We start from the raw sequence: 22,895 nt of genomic DNA on the forward strand, positions 1-22,895 counted from the left end.
ACATATTTTTGACAGTACTCCTACAGATTTTGTCCAAAAATCCCGCAAATCGGTACACAGTATCTCTATTGTCATTAAACGAAACTGGTCTTTCAGATTTTTCATATTCCATCCTGATTGGCAGAAAATGGCTTCCAAAGTTTGCAGGATTGGTCAGTTTTGAACAAAAAGCCTCAAATCATGAACACAGCGTGCAATTTCCGTGAATTTTTGCACGCACATTCTCTCTAGGCCGAGGAAGAAATGCCACTTGAAAATGTTCAAATCAGCCTTATGGTGGCGCTATAACAGGCCGAAAAAAATTAAACCTGGCGGAGACCTGTGCTCCGAGGAGCAGTTTTTCTAGTTTGTATTACTTTTATAGTTTGACTGTTCGGCTGGTTGCTGTGCTCTGGCTGACTGCTCCAACTACTATTAATAATTACTTTTATTTAAATTTTTATGACAATTAGGACAGAAATGGGGGCCACTATAACTTATATTCCTGGCCTGATTTGTTTTGTCTGACCCTTTACAAACATAATTGACCCAAAGCACTAACATTCACCCTTTGTCCGACCCTTTACAAACATAATTGACCCAAAGCACTAACAATCACCATCCTTTATCATGGCTTTCCCCCCCCCATGGTTCTTTGCCTTTTCATACATGCGCACAACGCCAGAAAAATCACATACAACACAGACAAAATGATGGAGGGAGGGAGAGCCGTGCCTCCTGCCAGAGATTTGCACTCCACAGAGCATAGCTTTCTAGTTACTCTTCCTTTGTCACAGAGGTAAAAAGTCAGTGCTTATGATAAAAACAGACACCAGGAGTACTCGGAGTGAGAGCTTGTGAGTTACGAAATACATGTACATAAAAATGCAAGAATTGAGAGATGGCTGCAGTAGGTGGAAAAATGTATGAAATTAGTTTATTTCAACAGTTGTTGATGCGGATTGCATAGCTGACTATTTAACAGAAACAGTTCAGTCACTTAATTTGAGCACCCAGTTGTACGACGTGTACATACAATATTTTTTTTTTACAAACAAGCTAGTATATGATGATCCCAATTTAGACAAAGTCATTTTAACTGTAATGCATTCTTATAGAGAGGAAAGTCTTCTTCCCTGCAGGTAAATATGCTAACATACACATGCTGAAATAATCAATTAAATACCCAAATGTAAACAGGTAATCAAACTAATCAATTTGATCAATTATAAAACATTATGAAGTTTAACAAAACAATCAATTCAGAATGTCATTTATTTACTTATTAATTATTTATTTAAACATATTATTGTTTTTAGCTGGTCAGTGCATATAGTGTGTGTGATATGAAATGTTAGCTTACATAAACAGAGTCATTCTTTAGTTAACATGAATGAATGAATGAATGTTTACCATATTCTGTTCGTAGGCGTCTGGAGAAACTAAACTTTTAAGTTGCTTGTCACTTCAGCTTTGCATGCAAGGGGGAAGGACTGTATATAATTAAACATGTTTTTGTATTTTATTTATTTATTTATTTTGAGTGTCGCTGATTATTATAGTAATGTTGAGTATTTATGATGTACTGTAATGTTCAATTGAATATACACATACACAGATATAAAATACATCATATGTTGTTTGCACTTTAAATACAGTAGCATAAATGGAATGTGATTTCCCATAGGGATGCAACAGTTAATCGGAATAATACATATAGTTGATTATAAAGAATGATCAATTACACTTATAAATAAAATGGATCAACAATGTTTAAATTCTCCATGAGCTTACTGAATAGACCTCCGTTAGAGCTTTGCTCAAACATACAGATTTGACGGTGGTTCACACAAAAATAGCCATCTATTAGAAAGCATTGCCGTGGATGGATTACTTCAATCTCTGAATCATATCACAGCTCACAAACAGTTTTAACAAAGAAGACTGATTTACTTGAAATTATTTAAAGGGATATTTCACTTTCAAAACAAATTTGGATAATTTTATCGTCTACTCAGGCTTTTGTGAGCCCCCCAGATTTTTAAGTTGCTTGATTCAGTATTTAGATATTTGATATTAATTTTATCAGACACGCCCCCTTCCTATACAAACCAATTGTAACTTCAAACTCCATTTAAACCATGTTAGATTCATCGGAAACACCCATCCTTGGTTCTTTTTCTATTACTTTTTTCATTTATTTTTAATATTTATTTGGGAAAATGAAAAAAAAAAACTAGAAAAAGTGCTCCTCGGAGCACAGGTCTCCACCAGGTCAGGTAGGCTATTGTGGCCTCCTGGTGGCGCTATAATAGGCCAATGTGAAAAGGGTGCCAGTTCTTCTTAGGCCTTGCACGACAATCGGACACTGACTGCATTCATGATTTGAAGCATTTTGTTAAAAATATTTGTTTTGCTAAATTAGACCTGCTGGTGATGCTACAGACCAATGTTAAAAGGGTGGCATTTGTTTGTTCCTCAACATAGTGTGAATGTGCGTGCAAAGTTTGGACGGTGCGTTCATGATTTGCGGAATTTTGTTAAAAACAAGCCAATAATGCAAACTTTAGATGTCAATCTTAGCTAATCAGGATGGAATATGAAAAATCAAACACATCCGTCTTGATCACATGACTATAGAGATCATGTGTACCGATTTGCGTGAAATTTGGATAAAATTGGAAGGAGTAGTATAAAATAATGTGTTTTACATAAGTCGGCCTCCTGGTGGCGCTATAAAAGGCAGATGCAGGGCAAAGGTTTTTCCTTGACCTCTAGGGAGTGTGCATTCAAAGTTTTACACAGATCGGTGCAGTTATAGGTAAAAACTCGAATCGGCCTGTTATAGCGCCACCATGAGGCTGATTTGAAAAATGGTATTTCTTCCTCTGCCTAATGGGAATGTGTGTGCAAAATTTCACGTAAATTGCATGCTGTGTTCATGATTTGAGGCATTTTGTTCAAAACGGAGCACTCCTGCAAACTTTGGAAGACATTTTTAGCCAATCAGGATGGAATATGAAAAATCTGTTTCGTTTAATGACTATAGAGATACTGTGTACCGATTTGCGTGATTTTTGGACAAAATCTGTAGGAGTACTGTCAAAAAATATGTTTTGCACAAATCGGCCTCCTGATGGCGCTATAAAAGGCCCATGAGAACATTTTGGGGCAGAGGTTCTGAATTGGCATCCAGGGAGTGTGTGTGCACAGTTTCGCTGCGATCAAGCCAACGGTGCCGGAGATTAGCTGGTCACAGACGGACGGACGGACGGACACACACACGGACGGACGGACAGACAGGGGGAAAAACATACTCTCTGCCAAGCCTTTCGGCCTGGTGGAGACAATTATACAATAAAATAATAAAATAAATGAAAAAAGTAATCGAAAAAACACGGCCTCTCACGTATTAGGAGGGCAGGGTGAGTCACCAGAACCAAGGACGGGTGTTTTTGATGAATCTAACATGGTTAAAATAGAGTTTGAAGTTATAATGGGTTTGTATAGGAAGGGGGCGTGTCTGATAAAATCTATATCAAATATCTAAATACTGAATCAAGCAACTTAAAAACTGTCTGGGGGGCTGACAAAAGCCTGAGTAGATGATAAAATGACCAAAACATTTTTGGAAAGTGAACTATCCCTTTAAGCTCTTTTTAGGAGAGTGGAAATCAATGTTTATGTTCCTTTCCACTAATTGCCCTAGCCCTTGTCCAGCCTTCACCTCACATTGCCCTGAACACAGACTTTAACAGTATACATAGACACAGTAGTAGCAGCAGCAGCAGTAGGCATACCAGTAACACTGGAATTAATACCAGTTGTAGCAGTGGGTATGGTTGCCAGCCCTCCTTTTGACCTTATTTATCCAATGTTAACAATCTACTTATACCTTTGCTATACCCCACTTTGTGAATGAACATCCACTTATCCTTTCAAGGGTATTTATTATATAAATTAATCATTCTTCAATACATATGTCATATAGAAGCATGCCTTTGTGCCATGTTAAGATGTTATGTGGTTATCTGTACTGTTACACTCTCAGTCTACGTAATCCAAAACTGCAACACTTTATAAAAAATCAATACATATCAATGGTTTGTGTGGTTATACTCTGTGAAGGCTGATAAAAGCAAAGACATGAAATGGAGATAAAGCAATATGGTAATTCTGTATGCGACGCGTACTAGACATGGGATGCCAGCCAATCGAAACTCAATTACTAGAGTTAACGGATAATCAAAGACTAATTGTCTTATCTGTTTAGCTTAGGCTTTCTTACTGCTGCTGTGTGCCGTTGCAGAATCCATTTTGCACCTGAAAAGTCCGAATCATGTACAGTAGTATCAGTTTTTCACAAGGGAAGAAATGTAATGCTCATTTTCTCATTGTAATGGTATTTGAACAAATAGCACATGGCTTTAAACAGATACCACAGAAAGGGTAATGTAAAGTTACTAATCACATACAGGACCGAATACATGTTTGATACAAGCACTAAATCACGGTGACATGTTTATTTACTAAAACAAAGATTAGATTTTGATCGTGTTGACTTGCTCATGCCCCATTACTGAGTTTATGACATGGCCACCTCTGAGACTCTGACAAGATTTGGAGAGATTTCCCACATCTCTCTCTACTGACTGCTGACTGCAGCCTGGTCAACCAGAGATGATGACAGAGGACAGTAAATCAATACATTTCAGGATGGAGAAAACTACAAGCATTCAGGGCCAAATATGTCTATCCTGACTGTTTTAGCTTCTTTTTATTTTTGTGCATTCAACCACAATGTCAGAAATGATTAATAACCTCATACTTGTTTACAGGTAGTTAAGGGATTGCAATAAAAGTTAAGAGTCATAAATCACAACTCTGCTCTGTCCCAAATTGTTCCCATAGAATCTTGTGCATTATGTACCTGATACTCTTGTGTAGATAAATGAATCTCACAGTGCAACCTCATCTGAATGAGTGAACCATAGGACTCACACAATATCACGAATAAAGGGCATATATCTTCTCATTTGTTGAGTCATATTTTATTTCATGTGCCCCTATGAGCCAGCATGGCAAAATGACTGTCCAAAACAATATGTTAACGTATCTGGCCCATAAGTTCTTTAAAATGGATATGTGACAAAAAAAAAAAATCAGTTTCATCCTCAGCAGTATCCTTCTTTAACAAAGAAAAGAGAGAGACTATTTTCTAAACATCTGTACGTTTTGTTCATGCACACTATACAACCTCAGTCAACTCATAAATCTAAACACATATCATGTATGTTGTCAGGCACCTGTCACTGACAGTCTCCTTACACCCAACTGCTTTATGTAAACCTTGCCTGAACTCTCAGCAAGCAAACTAATCAATACAGACCATTACCTTGCGAAACATTAATATTGCAGTCTACTGTACATGCATCATTGCAATCTTCTCAAGCAGAAAATGGGCATTCTAACCTCTGAGCAAGGTTCAAATAGGAAACTTCACATTTGACTGATATACTGTATTTACCAAGATATGGCCTAGTAAAAAACAATTCCATGGCAATGATTTTTCAACTCTGAGAGGAAGACGGTATAGAGGAGGCATGGTAAGTGATGGACAGCCTTGCCCTGAGAGCCAGTGGGGTAATATGAGCCACTTTTTACATTATGCATTATAACGGCCATAAAATACAACTTTCAATACAATACTTCATGTTCTTGTGCACCCCAGAAACAAAAACTTTTGCCTAGATAATACAGTAATAATAGTGCTGAATCAGCTGATCACTGAAAAAAGGTGTTCCTTTGGCACAACTTAGTTGATCATGCATAAAATCTCACACGATATTCCAATTCTATGATCTTCATAGAATACGATTTGATCAGAATTAACGAGAAAAAACAAACAAATAAATACACAGCTTTTCTCTCTCTTCACAAACTTCATGTATCAAATAAGAAAACCATGAGTATCAGTGTTTAAGAAATATATATTTTTCTCAATTACTTCATGTAGGCTCAACACAATCTGAACTAATAAATGGTACACAGAAGGACAGACCAAATATCACATCTGACCTCAGTTCATGTGGTAACAAGCATAAACAGTACCTGATGTGTAGATACCACCTTACAATGATTTACTCCCCCTCAGACACAGGAATAATTTCAGGAGCTCAATCAAATCACTTCACATGGCAAAAATTACCATTTTGGCTCTAGTTCATTCACTATGTACACTATATGATCCAAACATCACATGGCTGCTGTAATGTAAAGATCAACTTATAACTGGTACTGCCTGCCTAGTGGATACTGTTTTTGGATTCCTTGAAACATGGCTCATCTTACCCAATGGCTCGACGTACCCCGTTCTCCCCTAAGTGCTTTGTGGTGTGCGCTGCGCTTGTAACAGAGCAACACCCAGTGAACAGTCAGGTGGCAGGAATCTCATTTGCTGGCCTATTTTCAAGACTGTCACTATCATCCAACTCTATGTCTTGGAGGCTGGAGGCATTCGTTTCATCCCCGCCGCTGCTATCACCGTTCCCGAAGGCGATACCTCCCATGAAAGGGTACATGCTGTGTGTGTACAGGTCTCTAAGGTCATAATAAGGGACATCTTGTAGCGCAGCTTGGCTCAGACTCTTCTCTAGAGCTTTGTTTCTCTGGTAGTACCTAGAAAACTTATTGAAAATGATGGTGATGGGCAGGGCCACCACCAACAGGCCACATACAATACACAGGGTGGCAACGATCTTCCCTGCCAACGTCACTGGGCAGGTGTCACCATAGCCTACTGTCGTCATGGTGATAGTTGCCCACCACCAGCCTACAGGGATGCTGCCCAAATCTGTGTCTTCCTCTTCCTTCTCAGCAAAGTAAATGAGGGCAGAAAATATGGAGATGCCCACAGAGAGGAAGAGAAGAAGCAAGCCCACCTCATGGTAGCTGTGACGCACCGTGGCACCAAGCGCTCGAAGCCCAATAGAGTGACGAGCCAGTTTGAGGATCCGGAAAATTCTCATCAAACGCAGGACCTGCACCACTTTCCCCACATTCTGCAGGTCCTCGTTCTCCTCTGCTGCCTCCTTGTCCACCGTCTCAAAAGCTAAGGTGCAGTAGAATGGCAAGATGGAGGCCACGTCAATGATGTTCAAGGGGTTCCCCAGAAACTTCTTGGGAGAGGGCGCTACAATGAGCCTGATGATGAACTCGGCCGAGAAGCAGATGATGCAGATCACTTCCAGGATAGCCAGGACGGGGTCCTCGATGGGCTTGTCATTGTCGTCCACCTGCTGAAACTCAGGCATGCTGTGGACACACATAGCAACTATGGAGGTCAGCACCACACTGAGCGATGCCACAGCAATGACCTTTGAGCCTCGCGAGTGCCCTGGGTCCTCCAGCCTTAGCCACACATAGCTCCTCACCTCTGCACACCACGCACCTTTGAACTTGTGCAGGTCTTTGTCAATGGCAGAGAGCTCCTCGAATGAGGAATCGCAGCTGGGCTGCCTATCATCGTCACTATGGACGTCCCAGTCTCTGTCCTCAATGTACTCCTTCCGCTCGTGGTACCAGTTGCTGCAGCACGGGCTCAGGTACAGCTCCAGGACGCCCCAATAGTCGATCTCCTGGTTGAAGGAGTACACACACAGCTCCTCCATCATATGGATGCGTCCCGTGTTGTAGAAGTTCAGCACACTGAGGAAGACCCGGGGATTCCTATCAAAGTAGTACTCCTTCTCCACAGGGCTGTAGTCATCGCACAGCTCCAGGATCGCCGCCTCGCTCTGGCAGTGCAGCAGACGGGCCAGTCGTGTGTGAGGGAAGCGGAGCAGCGTGTCGCGGTCCACCACATGTCGCACACCTCCCACATTGAGGTGGACCCCGTCCGCCTCGTTTCCACGCCGGTGGAGGATTTGCCCGTACCCCATGGTGCTGCTGGTTTCCCATAACGTGCATTGGCAGAGAAACGATGATGAGAATTAATGGGCTGGTGGGGGTGGGGGGGATATATCACACAAGTGTTTAGGAAAATCTTTGGTCAGCAAGTATCAAGATTAGTCTTTTTATGAGAATAAGTTGCCCATAAAAACAGATTTAACAGGATTAACAGGAGAAAAATCTATTTGGCATCAATAGGAAATGGTGTGTGTTTGGAATGGGTATAGAAGACCTATACAAGGCACTGTCACTTCTTCAATAGAAGTAAAACCACGAGAATCAAATTACAGAACAGCCTTTTAACTCTAAGGAAATTAGAGACAACAACTTGAAACTGAGCCAACAAATTATTCCAACCAATTATTAAAATAAAGGAAGGTAGGCTATTATTTTTCAACCTAATTATGTTTATTGGAAGTCATGACATTATTCTAGTTTTTAAAACAATCAAAGGCTTCCACATGCAACCCTGTAAAGTATGCTTTATATAAGCTTTTTTCCTTTTGGTCAATTAATTTGGTTTTATCTTGATATTAAACTATATGGCATTTTCTGGTCAAGAGAGTATAAAAGTTCTAACGTACCTGGACCTGTAGCCTTTCTTTCCATTAAAGTAACTTTTATGTTTTTATAAAGTTTTCATATTCTTCTGAATAACAGATCATCCAACCGCTTTTCCATTCTTCAAAAGCTCTCACACGACAATATTAAAGAAGCCAGTCGATGATGTGCTGTGGGCTGTGGCGCGCTCTCTCTCTGCCAGTGTGAGTCTATGACGCTCTCTCTCTCTCTCTCTCTCTCTGCCAGTGTGTGAGTCCAGTCCACGGACGGACGCGCCTCTATCAACGGGGCAAGAGGAGCTCTAAACGAGGTCGTTGTGCAGAGCGCTGGTTTTTCTCTGACGTGGACAGGGAGGGGCTAGTGGAGAGATCTGGAGCTGTCTGTCTGTCAGTCTGTATGTCTGTCTACAGTGGTGGAAAGTAATTAAGTACATTTACTCAAGTAGCCTACCGTACTGGGGTACAATTTTGAGGTACAATTTTGAGGTATTTTTTTTACTTTAGTGGAGTATTTCCAATTTGCAATTTTATTTCTACTCCACTACATCTCAGAGGCAAATATTGTACTTTTACTCCACTAAAATTATTTGAAATTTTTAATTATTTGTATTACTAAACCTCAATTTATTTCGGCTATTTGAAAATAGCCGATGCGAGCATTAGTGAGCTTATAGATCTGCTATTTTCCAAAGATTTTTATACATTTGAAAACTTGTGAAATGGGACATTCTGCATAATGAGTACTTTCTACTTTTGGTACTTTAAGTACATTTGATACCAATACTTTTGTACGTTTACTCTGAATTTTTTATTCCGGACTTTTACTTGTAACAGAGTATTTCTACATTTCAGTATAAATACTTTTACTTAAGTAAAACATTTGAGTAATTTTCCCACCACTGTCTGTCTGCCTGTCTGCCTGCCTGCCTGTCTGTCTGTCTGTCTGTTCGTGGAAACAAAAAATGAGCAGATATTTCTCACAGCATGCGTTGTTGGAAATGCACTTTTTGAAATGTATTATTTTGTCAATTATCCTGCAAATGTAGGTAGGCTATGCTTTATATCAAAAAGTGTTCTCGCTGCTTGTTCCTTTTCGTGAGAGCATTATAATATTGCAGTCGTTATTATTATAGCCTATATTGATTGGTCATTTTGTTAATGCGTTTGGATGGAGCATATTGTTAATTATCCAGTGGAGTTAATCATCGGTTCCTTCCTGCAAATCTAATAAAACTTCAACAGCTTAGGCTTATAGGCTATTTTATGAACACACACTGGAGTAAAGTAACTATTAGTACATTTACTCAAGTACTGTACTTAAGTACAATTTTGAGGTATTTCTTTTACTTTACTGGAGTATTTACAATGTTCAGTACTTTTAATTCTACTACATCTCAGAGGCAAATATTGTGCTTTTACTCCACTACAATTATTTGAAAACTTACACATATGAAAACTTGGGAAATGGGACATTCTGCATAATGAATACTTTTTAGTTTTGGTACTTTAAGTACATTTTGATACCAATACTTTTGTACTTTTACTCAAGTAAATTTTTTATTCCGGACAATTCCGGAGTATTTCTACATTGCAGCATTGATACTTTTACTTAAGTAAAAAAATTGAGTACTTGTTCCACCACTGTGAACACACAAGCAAGAGTGATTGAGGAAGAAAGCAACACGTTTTTTCTTCTTTTTCTTGCTTCGTCTCATTTCCTGTGAGTTCATCATGCCACTTATATTTTTTATGAAATGCGTGTTCCATAAAAATAAGCATTCAGTCTATTTCCTTGGAAATATGTTCTTCATATGAACATTCCGATTTTAATGAAATAGTTGAAATTGAAATTGAAGTGGATCCACTTCACCAATTTCTTTCCTAATTTGTTTTCTTCTTTTTTTGGGGGGCTACTATAGCCTATAGCCTTATTGTGTCAAGCCAGTGGACATAGAGAGGAAAGTGAGGGTGGGGAAATGTGATTGTGGTCGATGCCTGTGCATTGAACCAGGGTGCCCCTATATATTCCTTGAAGGTTGCATTTGTGAAATACATTGTGTGAATAGCAGGACTGGGGAAGGATACATGAAATTGCAGAACCAAAAGCATAAGCTATATTTTAAACTGACAGCGTTTCTAATGTAACCTGCTATATTTATTTGCTGTGCATGATTTGGCTCTGTAGCCTAGGCCAGTGGTTCTCAAAGTCGGGTCCAGGGAGGGGGGGTGGATTGAGAACCACTGCTGTAGGTGCTTTTCAGGCCGTGACCCCCCAAATAATCTTGTAGCTTGTAGATCGGCTTGTTGTAGATCAGCTATTTCGAGCTTGTAGATGGCTATCTTCACAATTTTAGCTCTATAATTTTAGTTTATTACATTATTTGACAATTTGGCTAATGTTTGACCAGTTTTTATAGTTTGTTGATTACTTTTGATGCAGTGCAATGGTCTTTTTCTTTTCTTTTCTTTCTTTCTTTTGAGGTAACCTATTAAAATGGTCTTAAGAGTCCTTAAATTGTCATTTCACTGTTATCTGGGGACCCCAGGGACCCCCCCCCCCAAAAAAAAATCATGTGTGTGTGGGGGGGGGGGTCCCTGGGAGTCCTGACCCACAGGTTGAGAACCACTGCTGTAGGATATGCAGCCCATCACAATGAGCTTCATCAGAGACTAATATAATTCACCTGTGTTTGGGTGTGGTGAACAGGTTTCCCCCTCACTTACACCACCAGGCTACTGGTGTCTGTAAAAGATCAGTTGTGCTCCTTTAAAGCCATGGGCCATTTTTGGGGATCAGGGTTTGTAGTTTTATTGTTATTTTTCGCTGGAATTTATTAAGGCTAATGCTTGCTTTTATATATAAAAACAACTAAATGTATCTCTTTTAGGTGTCTCATTCTCCTGATAATGGTTGTAAGCATACAAACACAAAAGAAGCCCTCTATTAGTAAGCAACCTTTCGACCATTGGTCATATGTCATTGTCACTAGATAATGATGACTATACTTCTTGATTGCTCTAAAATATGAATGTCTTATCTCAGGTCTTAGTTCAAAATGCCTGGGGAATATAATGCGAGTGGACACTAGCCCTCTTGGGGGAAATCTCCTTGAAGTTTCTGCTGGCATCAGTGAGTTGGACTTTTTGCATTTGTCCACTTTTAAATAATGCAAACGTCTACGACTTTAGATTATGACTTTCACTCTGCCCTCAGATAACACTGCCATTCCCCTTACACCACGTTTGGCTGCACAATGTGGATTTAGCATGAAGCTGCACCCACTGGGGAATGCCACCATCTATGCATCTCTCCTGAGCTGTTTTGCTGAAAATGTGGTACTGTGAAACTTATGCTCCTCTTCAAAAGATATGACCATATGCATACTGTGATGTGTGGTATTTCTTATTTTTGGTTGAATTTGTGATTGCATGAATTTTCCCATGTGGTTATAGAAAGATAAAATCTTTACCACACTTGTGCATCTTCGTCTACATGGGAACCGTATGGTAGAGGACGAGCTCTATAAGGTCGCAAAAACCTGCCAATACACCACCTGGGCCTCCAGAGAAATCCTCTGTGACCGCAACTATATGGAGGCAAGTAAATGCAGGATGATTTGCTGATTGCTGATTTACCATTTACTATGTGGGTTTCTCATCCACATGAACACTGAGTATGGTCTTTATACTTAATGTCATTTGAAGGGGAAGGTTGGAGATGGATTGCCACTTAACAATGGAATGACCTCGTCTTTAGGTGTCAGTGAGAAGAGCAATTCCAGATGATTATACCCTGCCGGATCATCCTGTCCCTAGGACAATCATGAAGTCGAGTGACCCCCGTCGAGCTGCTAATGCAGAGGTTAGGCTATTGTGAACCATTTTTTTCCTTTTATATTATAGCAAGATTTTTGGTGCTAATCTGGCATTCCCTTTACAGCAACACACTGGTGCTTCAGGATTCAAAATCTCAACAATTGTGTTCTACACTCCTGAAACATCAGTTATGACAGTGGATCAGGCTCAAGGAAGAGGTTATGGAATAACCAACACCCCCACCCGGCTGGTTCTCAGAAGCCCTCACAATGCACCGGAAACATACACCCAGGATGTAAGTTGGTCAAATTCCTCTTTTCCCTATTGACCATGCTAAATTCATACTGGTGTGATCTCACTCCTTGGCTATAATGGTTGCTTTTGAATGCAATTCTCCCTTCAAGCATGCTTTGGAGTTGCTGTAATGCAACCAATCACACACTTTCACCGGAATACTGTGCTTATATAGACATGGAGGCTTGGTTTGTACTTGGTTGCACGTGGGTTTTGTGCACCGAAAATGGCTGATCTACAGTACAAGCTCACAGCATGTAGTGCTGTGGGCGTTGTGAGCATGTAAATCACCTGCACATATAAATCAGACTTAACAATTTTAGTTATAGCTTCTTTTGTATTGGATTAGTACAATACCATTTACAGTACACCAAACCTTGTCCCTTAGGTGGCAGGGGTTCCCATGACGGTGCTTAAAACTTCGACCATCTTTCAAAGGAAGTGGTTGGTAACTCAAATTGATTCAGCAGTTGCTTGTCCAACATCAGGTGATTGTTGAGATGGTTGCTGAATAACTTTATTTACAAATTCTGTATAGTATTTTCCTGTTCTAATCTGTTTGGAATTTCTTTTTAAGGAAGTGTATCCTTCACTCCACATATGATCACTTGGACCTTGCCCTGGCACATTGACCCACTTGTCTCCTCAAAGAAATTCAGACTGTTGGAGGTGCACATGGGCATTGATGGCCAGAGACTAGCCACCTCTGAGATGGCTGTCAGACAGTATGCCATGTCTGTCAATGAAATGTATGTCGTCATTGAAATTCCAGTTGGGGCAGTTGGTGGCTACTTTAAGGTCAGTGTGCGATCGTTATTTCATTTCTGAGGAACTCCTTTGTGTTGCATTTTATTTGTGTATGTTTTAAGTATTCTGCTTATGTTTTTTTGGATTTCAACAACACCAGCCTCATTTGATACAGCCACATGCATGTTTACAAACCAGAAAACTACACAGTAAAACCAGTATTTTCTTTGTTGGCCACTAAGACATTGGTGCTTAGATGTCGTGCTTGCGGGTACCTTGATAGCCAGGTACAGTTTAAATTTGTCACATGTGGACTGACTTTTTCAGAGCCACGTGGTAGGTGACCAGTACGTCATTGCATACACTATAGAGCCAATGATCGAGATTATGTGGCTTGAAGATGAGGCTCACGAGGAGACAAGTTACAAAGTTCTCTTCCCCATCACAACACCGTTGATTTCCAGGCCACCAGAATTTCTTGACAGTGAGTCTTGTCACAGTTAAATCCTCCGTCTTAAATTAACACGAGGGGCTTACTATGTAGTATGATATTCTACTGAGCTGTCTACTCTTTTTTTTCCACAGACACCGTTCCTGCAGAGAGGATCTTCAAGGTGCTGCTTGGGCCCTTAGGCTCTGATGTAGCATTGGTGAATGTTTCTTTCTCCACTGAGGTTCTGTCTGTGGCAGAGTGTAACATCAGAGGCTATAACATCCAGGAGCAGTCCCATAATGCCTCCAAGGCCTACTCACTTCAAGTGCCCTTCGCAGACCCTGTTGTCCTCAAACGGGTATGCACCATTGTCAATTTGGCAGCCAAAATGTATATATTTTATTATTATTGATCAATTTTTAACCTCTATAAATGCAAACTCCTCAACAGAAAGACTTGGGTGTTACATTCTACTCTCTTCACATGACTTTCGGCTTGCTCGTCTTGCCGGAGTTCTCGCCATTCGCTCATTCTGTTGTTCTGAAAGCTGCGGTAGTAGATCTAAGTATGTATTTTTCAATAAAGCAATTCACAACCTGACTATCATGTTTGTATAGCACATTTAAGAACAGATGGACATTGCAATTGAATTTAATAGTGTATCGAGCAAATAAACAATAGTGGGGTTATACAGAGGGCTGTAATACAAAATATAAATGTAAGTTCATATTCTTTAGTAGTAGTTAGTCACAATTGGCCTCAAGCAAACTTGTCCAGTCTAGTGGCAAATGCCTTCTGGCCTAATCTATATTCTGCCTATACACCAAAGGCTATATACTATTTTGTTCAAATAATTATTTTGGTTCTGTTTTTCTATGCAGTTCCTCCTTCTGTCCATGGAGGCTGTGATGATGAGAACTTCTACATCACTGTGAAATATGGCTCCCAAGGATTCAACTTTCAGACCCTAGTAGGAAAGCGAATTTTGACCCCAGCACTGGCTGAGGAATACAGCTTCACTGAAAATGGAACACACTTCAGTTTTGCTGTACCATTTTCAGCCACTGATGTAGCATTTGAGGTACAATAAAATACAAAGTAATGGCATCTAGCGTAATGATTGCCCTATATACATGTTTCTGGTAACAATTTTTGTGCAATTCCTCTCAGGCAGTTAAGTCTTCATCCATCAGGTGCAGACTGGCTGTGGCTCTGAGGAATCCAGAAACCAACACTAACATCGAAGACTTCTCTGTGGCTTGCAATTTCAATTCAATACTAACAGGTTTGTTCTAGACATGATTTGCAATGTTTTGATGCACACAGTACCTAAATGATTCTGTCCTTTTTTATTTTTAAGAATGCTTCTCTAATGGAACAATCACTGCCATAGCAGTGAAGTTGGAAGCCTTTCCAACTCTGAACCCAAGCCAGCTAACCCTACGAGACCCTAAATGTGGTCCAGTTTCTAGTGATGACCGATTTGCTTCCTTTGTCTTCACTGGCAGCTCTTGTGGAACAACCCGAAAGGTAAAACGCTTGAAATCGATGGATTAAACAAGTTGCCTTTTGTCTTGAAGCTAAAATATCTCTTTCTTCCCTAGTTTTTCTCTGATGTTATGGTGTATGAAAATGAAATCTCCCTGCCAGATGACCTTGAATATGAGTATGCATCTTATGAGGGAAATGGTCTCCTATTGTTTCAATTATATGTCCGTGCTATGGATGACTTTGTGATTTTCTACTATCCTCTATAGGTTAAAGGTCACCTGTTACTATGATGTCAATACCGCCTACTCTGTTGCCTTCCTCATAAGGCCACGCAACAATGAACCTTATGCTGAACCTGCAAAAGGTGAACTACAAGTCATAATGAGACTTGCTCGGGGTAAGGAGCCATAATATTTGCCTAGTAATCCTTGTCAGTCCTGATTACTAATGAGATGAGTTTGAGGGAAATGAGGCTTGCAGGCAAATGGAAATTAATTTAAGCCCTTGTTAAACAGAATACTCTAATATGTAATGAATATTACTATCTTGGACCACACTGAATATAATTGAATATTACCATCTTGGACCACACTGAATATAATTGAGATATTCCATAAGAAGTGCTCTTGGCGAAGGATATTAAATGAAGCCTTCAGGCACAGAACCATTTAAATGTATCATATGGCTAACTGAAAAGGTGCCATTTGTTCTGTAGCTAAACACAGGGATTCCTATCTCAAGAGTCAAATGTAACCCTCAGGAATTGACTGTGTACATCCATTAATAATTTGGGTGACGGCACAACACTAAGGAAATGGACAGTTTAAGTAATACTAGTTTAATCATGCCCTCTCTCTGCTAGATGAGTCCTACAACCACTTTCATGGAGATGAGGAGTACCCTATATCAACATACCTGCGACATCCTTTATATTTTGAAATGGAGCTAAAGTCTGCCAATCTCAAACTGGAGCTGAAGTTGGAGAACTGCTGGGCAACACTTGGTGACAGAACATCCCTGCCCAGATGGAACCTCATCATTAGGGGGTAATATACTGTGTGCGTGAACGCATACACACACACTGTATCTATGATTTTTTTTCTTCTTATTTCAAACCTGCTTCCATGTTCTCATTCATACGTAGACTACATATGAATGAGAACATTGAAACTCTGCAGGTTTAAAAGAAGAAGAAAAAAACGTAACGTAGTTGAGCAGCACACTGTAGGCAGTCTGCCAGTGCTTCCCACTGTCTGACAGCGCCTTGTCTACCAGAGGGTGCTGGAAATGCCAAAACAAACTTGTTCGTACTTTAGTTGCAGCCATTTGGCTCAACTCTGCACATTTCTAGGTTGCCTTGTTTTGGGTAGGCTTTATACCGATAAATATAAACCAATTTCCAAAGGGGGGTGGGGATTAAAGAATCCCATTCCTAAAGCCAAGATGGTTATTAATTGTGGAGCTTCCTTTTACAAATGTAAACATATTTTTTTCTTTTTTAAAGGAGAGCACTAGATAACTGTTGTTTCCTCTGTCAGCTGTCACAACCCAATGGATCCATACCATGTAGTGTTCCACACTGTCAGGGCTGATGCTAGAATACAGAATCCAGCTCACTTCAAGCGCTTTGAGGTCCCGATGTTTGCCTTTTCCACTGAGGAAGATAATCTGAGCAGCAAGGTAACGTCATTGTCAAAGAAAGTAGCATTGAATTTTGGTGATCTTTACAACGACCCAATTCTTAAAGAATGGAAAAATATGAAAATACTTACAATAATGAATACAAATCTTGTAAGAATGTAACGACTCCATGTAAGTACAAATGCAAGAATTTCTAGAGATGATCCATCGTTACTCTTTGATCCATAAGTTTAACATGTAGTATTTATTTGGGGGGGGCAATATTTTACATTGCATGCTTAAAATGCTTTCCCATACGTTTTTGGAATATGACTATAATGTAAAGTTATTTACATATATTGTTCCCAGCCTTTATTGAGTTGATAACTGAAATGGGTGGAAGCAGACACGGTATGCATTTTAGTCAAAAGCCAAAATCTTTGTTCTGCCCCTACCAAGTCTGTTCTGTTCCTAATCTTGCAGATATTTGTCCACTGTGATGTGGTGGTCTGTGACGTGGAGAATCCAGTGGGTGGACCATGTGATGTGCAGTGCTCTAACCAAAATGAAAGGATAAAAGGTTTGGACTGAGTCGATCTGAAATGGTAAATGCAGTCATCATATTGATGACTGATTTTATTTGTCTTATTTCCTCAATAGGTCAAAAGCGATCTGCAGAGAACTTCAAATATGTGCCTGTAGTGTTTGGACCCATACTGCTTTGGCAAGCCAAATAAATGCATGTTTTATGACAATTTGTGCAGTAATTTCTCTTACATGTCAGATCAAGGTAATCTTAACACCATAAGATAATCGATGTAACTGACTACACAGTGGATCAGTCTTTCAATGCTCAGCACTGAACTTGAATGTATTTAGCTTTGTGGGCTAGACTAGAGGACAGATGGAACAGAACACAGATTAGACTATCTAAGCATTGGTTTGCTTTGATTAGTGAGTGTTCAAGGAGGGCGATATTGACTAATTAAAATCATGATACTTATACCTCAATATTGATGTGATATTTTGGATGTCTTTTTGTGCTTTCAGATGCTATTTCCAAATAAAACATCGCACATCAGATCTAAAGTCTAATAATTTACCACTTTAATCCAGTCCTAAAGACCAGGAAGACATTTAATCGCAATCTGTTTATTCACCAGGCATGTTAACATATGAGGAATTTGACTTGGTGCATTGCTCCTACAAGCTATATCATATTACAAAAACCAAAATTCCAGATCTGACTAAGCGCAATCTCCACAAAATTTCAGACTAAATGACAGCTGCTTGACAATGATCCATGATGGGCCTAATAACTTGATGCCCAGTGTTACTTGGTCAAGTCCCTCAGACCTGGACATAGTACAGAAACTGCACTCCTAAGAGTCCTCAATGACATACGCCTTATCACAGATATAGGCTGCCCTGCAGCCCTGGTACTCCTCGATCTGTCAGCTGCTTTCGACACAGTGGATCACCGGATCCTGCTGTCTAGATTGGAGCACCACGTTGGCATTTCTGGTACTGCCCTACTATGGTTCAGGTCTTACCTTACCGACCGTAGTTTTAAAGTTAGACTAGGCGATTTTAACTCTAGTGTGGCCCCTCTAACCTGCGGCGTCCCTCAGGGTTCCATCCTTGGTCCCATCCTCTTTCTGCTCTATATGCTCCCATTAGGCTCACTCATTAAGCAACACAATCTATCATTTCATTTCTATGCAGATGATATTCAGCTCTATTTACCGTTAAATATGACCAGCACTGACCCCGCCCAGCCTCTGTTAAAATGCCTCTCTGATATAAAATCCTGGATGAACACAAACTTTCTCACTCTGAACGAAAGCAAGACCGAAGTCATCATCTTCGACAATAACCCTAGCTCACCCATCACCCCACTCGGCCCCATCAGTGATAATATCCGTTCCTCAGTTAAGAGCCTTGGTGTCACCTTCGACAATAAACTCAAATTCAACAAGCATATTAGCTCCGTGGTCAAGGCTAGCTTTTTTCAGCTTAGGCTTCTAGCCAGGGCAAAGGCCTATCTACCCCGTATCGACCTCGAGCGAGTCGTCCACGCGTTTATTTTAACTAGATTAGACTACTGTAATGCTCTCTATGTAGGTATTGATCAGTCCGCTATCCGGCGTCTTCAGCTTGTGCAAAATGCCGCCGCCCGCCTCCTCACCAACACCAATAGGCGGGACCATATCACCCCAGTCCTCGCCTCCCTCCACTGGCTCCCTGTCCACTTCAGAATTGATTTTAAGATTTTAGTGTTTGTTTTTAAAGCCCAAAATGACCTGTCTCCTCCATATCTAGCTCAATTGATCATTCCTTATGCCCCAACAAGAGCCCTGAGATCGGCCAATCAGTCTCTCCTGGTTGTGCCTGACACACACTTCAGGACCAGAGGAGCTCGTGCGTTCGCCGTGGCCGGTCCCAATCTCTGGAACGCCCTGCCTCTCCATGTTCGCACTGCTCGGTCTTTGACGGCCTTCAAGTCCCTACTAAAGACTCATTTTTACTCTATTGCTTTTAATTCTATTTAATTCATTGCCTGTCTATGCTACTATGCTCTGTACTGTGAAGCACTTTGGTTCGACCTGTCGATGTAAATGTGCTATATAAATAAAGTTTGATTTGATGTCTATCTAAGGGAACACGCAGTGATGTAAAAGCAGGCTGGCTTAGTGGGGTAAAAGCTTGTCGTCTCCAAGGTATGTTGAGTTCACGGTTACACCACTGTGCCATTTAAAGTCATACTAGCTTAGAGGGTGCTCTGAGGGCTTTTCAAGCTCACTCTGGATGTCTGGAACATCGCAACATCACGTGTTGTCTGCCAGGAAGCAGACAAAACACTCCGATCAGTCATCCTCTACCAAGGCACCACAAGATCTGTTTCTGCATTACATGAGATGATGTCATCGCTTCTATGGGAAAATGCTAACCTGGCTACTAATTGTATGTTTGTTTTATGGATGTCTATTTTATGGAGTTAACTTGCAATTTTGTATCTTTATATGCAATCAAACATTTGCACATGGCCACATGCCGTCTTGGCGAACACGGCAATTGAAAAGAGCGCAAAACTTTACATATTGCAGTCCAAAAACTCACCCAGAGCATCCTGATGGGGGGCCCATCATTGTATGGTATGGGAATATCTCTCCTCAGGATCTGCGAGTGCTGTTTAAGGTGGTGAGATCGGCTGAGCACACCAGGGGCCTATTCGGGGGGAAAATCTCGGGGGAAACAAGTTAACAACACTACACTGACTACAAAACTGAAAAACGTTAATAAAAACAATATGCAAGTATAATCAATCAATCAATTCTTCAGCGGTGGTCTCTTCATGTTGTAGTTTAATAATGAATGGCTCAAGCTGCTCTCGGAGCCCCTTTTATGCCAGGTGAGTACAGGTGATGGCTCATAGCACGGCACAGAGTGCTGCACTATGAGCTTGTAGATCTGCTATTTTTTAACTCAAATCTTTGCTTCTGGGGGTCCCTGGCACAACATTTTCATATGGGGGTCCGCGGCCAAATGTATATCAATTTAGGGGTCCTTGGCATGAAAAAGGTTGAAAACCACTGTTCTAAATGGCAGTGGTTCACAAACTTTTTAGCTCAAGAGTCTTGAGGCTTGGGTCCCGGCTCCCGGGGAGACATCAAATTTCTCTTTTGGGTCTTGAGTCCCAAGACTCAGGCTCCCGGGGAGACATCAAATTTCTCTTTTGGGTCTTGAGTCTTGGACTCAAGATCAATCAGGAGAGCACTGAAAATGCATTTTCTGTTTAATAAAGAGTTGGAGAGACATTGGAGACTCCTTATATGGACAGGACACTCTATAGTAACAAGCACAATCAGAACATAGACCCATTTTGCAATTATTTGAATAATCGCAAATCACTTACCCTACCTTTAAGTAAGCTTGGCTGTTAGCCTGTCCCTACCAGGCTAACTTCACAGCTAAATTTCCATGGTAACTAAGGTAGGATTGCGTACATTTTCTTTCGTGAAATCGAGTCATGGATAAACTTATCCAGGGTGCTCTAGCTAAACTAATCTGGCAAGATAATTCAGCTTTCATGAAATCGATTCATCGCTAATCCTGGCTAAATTAAGCCAGGGTAGGTGTTAAATCCAGACTTAACCCCTAATTCTGGTTTCGTGAAATAGGCCCCCGAGGGCTCTCTCCCATCCCTGCAAGATGCATATGACAGCAGGAAGATAGCATGGAAGCTATAAGTGATAGGCAAGGTGAAAATGTTCCCCCAGAGGTGGTTTCAAAACCCACATCTTCTGTTGATGTGAAAAGTTTCACGCCAAACGGTTCAATGGTGCCGGAAATTAGCTGTTCACAGACAAGCACACGGACAGATGGACGGGCAGATGGATCGTCTCCGGAGACAGTGACGAAACTGAAAGAGACGTAGACCATTTTGGCTGAGTGCAGGCCATTTCTCACGATTAGTAACGGTTTTCAATGAAGAAAATATCTGAAAACCCAATGAATGGTATATTGCTTTACAAAACTCACTGAAAGCAACCATCGAATACATTTTATAGGTTTTTGGATTATACAATTTCTTATTCACTGTAACAGTTCCAGTACAGATAATGTACAGTTCTGGTAGAATGTCCTTCTGACTGGGGGATCCCAAGGGGTTCACAGGCCAGCATGGAGATATAATCCCTCTCCTCAGTCTGCAATGGTCTACCATGGTTCTCAAAGTGAGGGATCCTTGAGGGGGTTCCAGGGGGTCCACAGCAAAATATGTAATATAGGGTCAGTCATACAGTTTAACCACTATTTTATACCTCGGCTGTTCCTAAAATAGCCGATCTACAAGCTCTTTTTTAAATCATTTAACACAGATCGTCTTATGAGGGTCCTTGGCACAAAATCATTTCAAATGGGGGTCCATGGCCAAATACATACAGTATCAATTTAGGGGTCCTTGACATGAAAATGATTGACAACCACTGATCTAGTATTCAGTCTCTGAATGCAGAGGTTCCTTGTTTGAGTCCCAAGCCTTCCATAGTTAAAAGGATGCACAGTGAAGGCTCCATGCCTGCACTCACACAACTCCTGGGTTTCCTTTTCAAAAGTGGGGGAGATTAATATATTTAACTGTGCTCAAACTATGACATGACTCCAATAGATGAATTGTGGCAATTGATTTTTGGGGGGAAATCAGTTTGTTGATTGGCTCTTACAAATATATCCTACAGCATCCTAGACCTCAAACTTTGTATAGAAATGACTAATTATGATCATGATGCATCTCTACAGCAGGTGCACTGACAAAATGAGATTGTGATTGCACATGTCAGATTATCTTGGTGTAAATAAAAGTTAAAGACACCAAATATAACTCCAGATCAGAATGGAATTTTGAGTTAAACTAAGTCTTGCAACTAAAGTCCAAGTATGAAACCGCATACTGAAAAAAAGTATTCGCATGAGCACTGAAGGGAAACATTATTCCAAACATTGAATTTCACATTCATGTTCCCTACTTTAAAATCTTGACTTTCAATGTTTAGCTTTGCAGCACATACTGTAAATGGCAAATGTTGTGCTATCAGGCCAAATCATGTTTGATTCTGTTGAAGCTCCATCTTCAGGGAATGCATTTCATGGCAACAGTAATCCTTAATCTAAACAGTTTACAAAATGGCCTAGTAGTTCCACGTGCATTTCCTTCTGTATACAAAAACCTGCCGTCGTTAATCATTTGGGAATGGGCAACACTTCTCCAGAAAAGGAAATGGTACTCAAGTCATATGTTAGACACTACCATTACTCCAAGAATGTGGAAATTCTCTCCGTCACAAGTTTCTAAGACAAATTCATAACCCATTGTGCTTTCTGTAAACACAGCAGCCTTTTAGAATTCAAGACACAGGACTTTTTGGACAGCCTTTCATTACAATAAACTTCAGACAGAGAAAAGTTGATTTGAAAAAAACAAAGCAATTTTAAGATCAAGTAAT

The 22,895-nt window shown here is 40.4% G+C and overlaps 1 protein-coding gene across 1 annotated transcript; it reads right to left on the reverse strand.

Moving 5' to 3' along the window:
* Positions 1–5,348: 5,348 nt before the first annotated feature.
* Positions 5,349–8,665, reverse strand: LOC308103292 (delayed-rectifier potassium channel regulatory subunit KCNS3-like). The gene is made up of 2 exons (XM_080453214.1): positions 8,514–8,665; positions 5,349–7,926 (listed from the first exon to the last, which is right to left on the reverse strand). The coding sequence occupies exon 2, from the start codon at positions 7,917–7,919 to the stop codon at positions 6,414–6,416; it is 1,506 nt and encodes a 501-aa protein (XP_080309340.1). The 5' UTR covers positions 7,920–7,926; positions 8,514–8,665; the 3' UTR covers positions 5,349–6,413.
* Positions 8,666–22,895: the final 14,230 nt, after the last annotated feature.

The sequence above is a fragment of the Gymnoscopelus braueri genome (assembly GCF_963280865.1).
Source record: "Gymnoscopelus braueri genome assembly, chromosome: 16".
Lineage (NCBI taxonomy): Eukaryota > Metazoa > Chordata > Actinopteri > Myctophiformes > Myctophidae > Gymnoscopelus > Gymnoscopelus braueri.

Bases quoted from the DNA above. Each gene is read 5' to 3' on its own strand.
- LOC308103292 (XM_080453214.1), bottom strand. From the start codon at position 7,919: ATGGGGTACGGGCAAATCCTCCACCGGCGTGGAAACGAGGCGGACGGG.